A 2,068-nucleotide genomic window follows, 5' to 3' on the forward strand; every position below is an offset into this window, starting at 1 on the left:
TTTTTTCCTTCCCCCCATCTGGCACTGCTGCCCCAGAACCAAGCAAAAAATTCCTGCTCTTCCCCTCCATATCAAACTAAGCAAAATAATGGCAGTTTTTTACATCTTAAGCATTTTGCAATCATTCACAGTCAGGGTTCCTAACTGAATATGATGGAAGAAAATTTCATGTAGAAATGGAATATTTTTAACAATAATTAGGAAGATGATGTCTCACTGCTTAAAATATTTTAATTAGGTAAAATACCAAAGAGAGCCTGTAACCTCCTTTTCTGACATGCTGGATAATTTTTGTTGAGCTAAATAAAATATAGGATGGATCCATAGGAGCAGGTTCTATAAACTAGGCATTATTAAAAGAAAAATGAGGTGGAGCAGAAAGAAGACTATTGACTATTTAACAAATGTGTGTGAAGGCCAAACAAGGAAAGGAAAGGTTCTCCAAAACCAGCTTATAGTTCTTCACTGTTCTCTTGTCTTCCCACTCTCAGAAATAGTAAAATTAGTGGTGCTCCCCTTTCTTAAGGAAGATTGTTCTGTTCTGCAGCACCTTTCTTTTGTAAGATTTACCTACAGAACCCTTCAGATCAGTTAATCACTCCACCCTTTAAATTTTCAGCTCTGGATTATTTCTTAAGAATATACTGGTTGCAAAGGCAGGCAAACAGACAGGCTATTGTTAAGATATTTTTCTGCTTATCTTGTAATAGCTTTCAACATCTAAATGATGCTTTTCAGCACCATTGGGATTATCCATTACCCAGCAGCTCTTGGTGTAAAAATACTACAGATTGGTTTATGATAACATCTATTTTAGATATAATATGGTGTATAAATAGTGTTTGTGTTCAAAGAAATAGGGTCAGATAAAGCAGATATAAATTTGTGATCATTGCATTGCATTTGGTTTGGGTATTTGCAGGCACACGTTGTATGGGAATGCACAGAACAGACAGTGAAACCAGCATTTTAGACATAATATTTTTTATTATTTCACTATGTTTTTAATTTATTTTAGAATATCTATATGGATTTTATACAGATAAGTGCACCGTTTATGTTTCCAAAATAAAACATACTGATAATTTTTTAACTGTCCTCTTGCTGAAAGTGATTTTAAGATCAACATCTGGAACTGAGAAATAGGAAGGAAAAAGTAATTTTTAAATACTGTTTTATACCTGAAATCTTTTGGAGTCATGTAATTTGCTTCCTTAGGAGTTGCCTTTGCTGGGTTTGTGTGTTTATTTTGTACACACAGCAGAGCCTGACAGCAGTTAAATTGTCTAAAATACCAGCAGGAGTCCCTGCATGAATACACAGCTTCACATTGCTTATTTTTATTGTTCTGGTTTGTACTGCTTCGAACACTGCATTCAGCATCCTGCAAGAAATTAAGTTATCTGGAAACCCAGTGTACAGACAGAAGACCTTTAGAACTGAGATAAAGAAGTACTACTGCAGGGAAAATCTGCACTGACAGCCTTTGTTTATTATTTTCTTCCAAAAATGTCATTCTTTAGCTTTTCAAAAGTAAATTGCCAGCGTTTGAGCCTTTCTGTAGAATAATGGTTTTCCTGTATACAGCAAGAAAATTATTTTTCTTGAGTTTACACATATAAAGGTTGCTTCCCTGTGCAAGGCTGTAGCCTGGGAATATTGAATGCATTTCCCTCATTCTCTGATTTTTTTCAGTCTCTTAGTCTTTGCTGACTGATTTCTACACAATACTCTGTCTGTGCTTCTTAGCAGAGAGTGAGGAAGAAGATGACAATGAAATGGAAGTGGAAGACCAAGACAGTAAAGATGCAGAAAAGCCAAACGTCATTAATTTTGATACCAGTTTGCCCACATCACATATGGTATGTTTTTTATATATTGTCCATTAAATACATCTTGAAGAGGTTTGGATTGGGTTTGTGTAGTTCTGTTGTAATGTTCTTAAGCCCAAGACTTAATTTTAGTTTCATAGAATCATAAGATCATTGAATGGTTTGGACTGAAAGGACCTTAAAGCTCATTGAGTGCCACTCTATGCCGTGGGCAGGGACACCTCCCACTATCCCAG

The 2,068-nt window shown here is 35.5% G+C and overlaps 1 protein-coding gene across 1 annotated transcript in view; it reads left to right on the forward strand.

Annotated features, from left to right (window-relative positions):
• Window positions 1-2,068, forward strand: part of CRBN (cereblon) — a 25,761-nt gene that overhangs the window by 11,846 nt on the left and 11,847 nt on the right. Inside the window, exon 2 of the mRNA XM_029958311.1 lies at window positions 1,704-1,862. Within this exon, the coding sequence (XP_029814171.1) occupies window positions 1,704-1,862 (159 nt within the window). The remainder of the gene's footprint in view (window positions 1-1,703; window positions 1,863-2,068) is intronic.

This window comes from Manacus vitellinus, unplaced genomic scaffold (assembly GCF_001715985.3).
Source record: "Manacus vitellinus isolate BGI_N305 unplaced genomic scaffold, ASM171598v3 scaffold_14_pilon, whole genome shotgun sequence".
Lineage (NCBI taxonomy): Eukaryota > Metazoa > Chordata > Aves > Passeriformes > Pipridae > Manacus > Manacus vitellinus.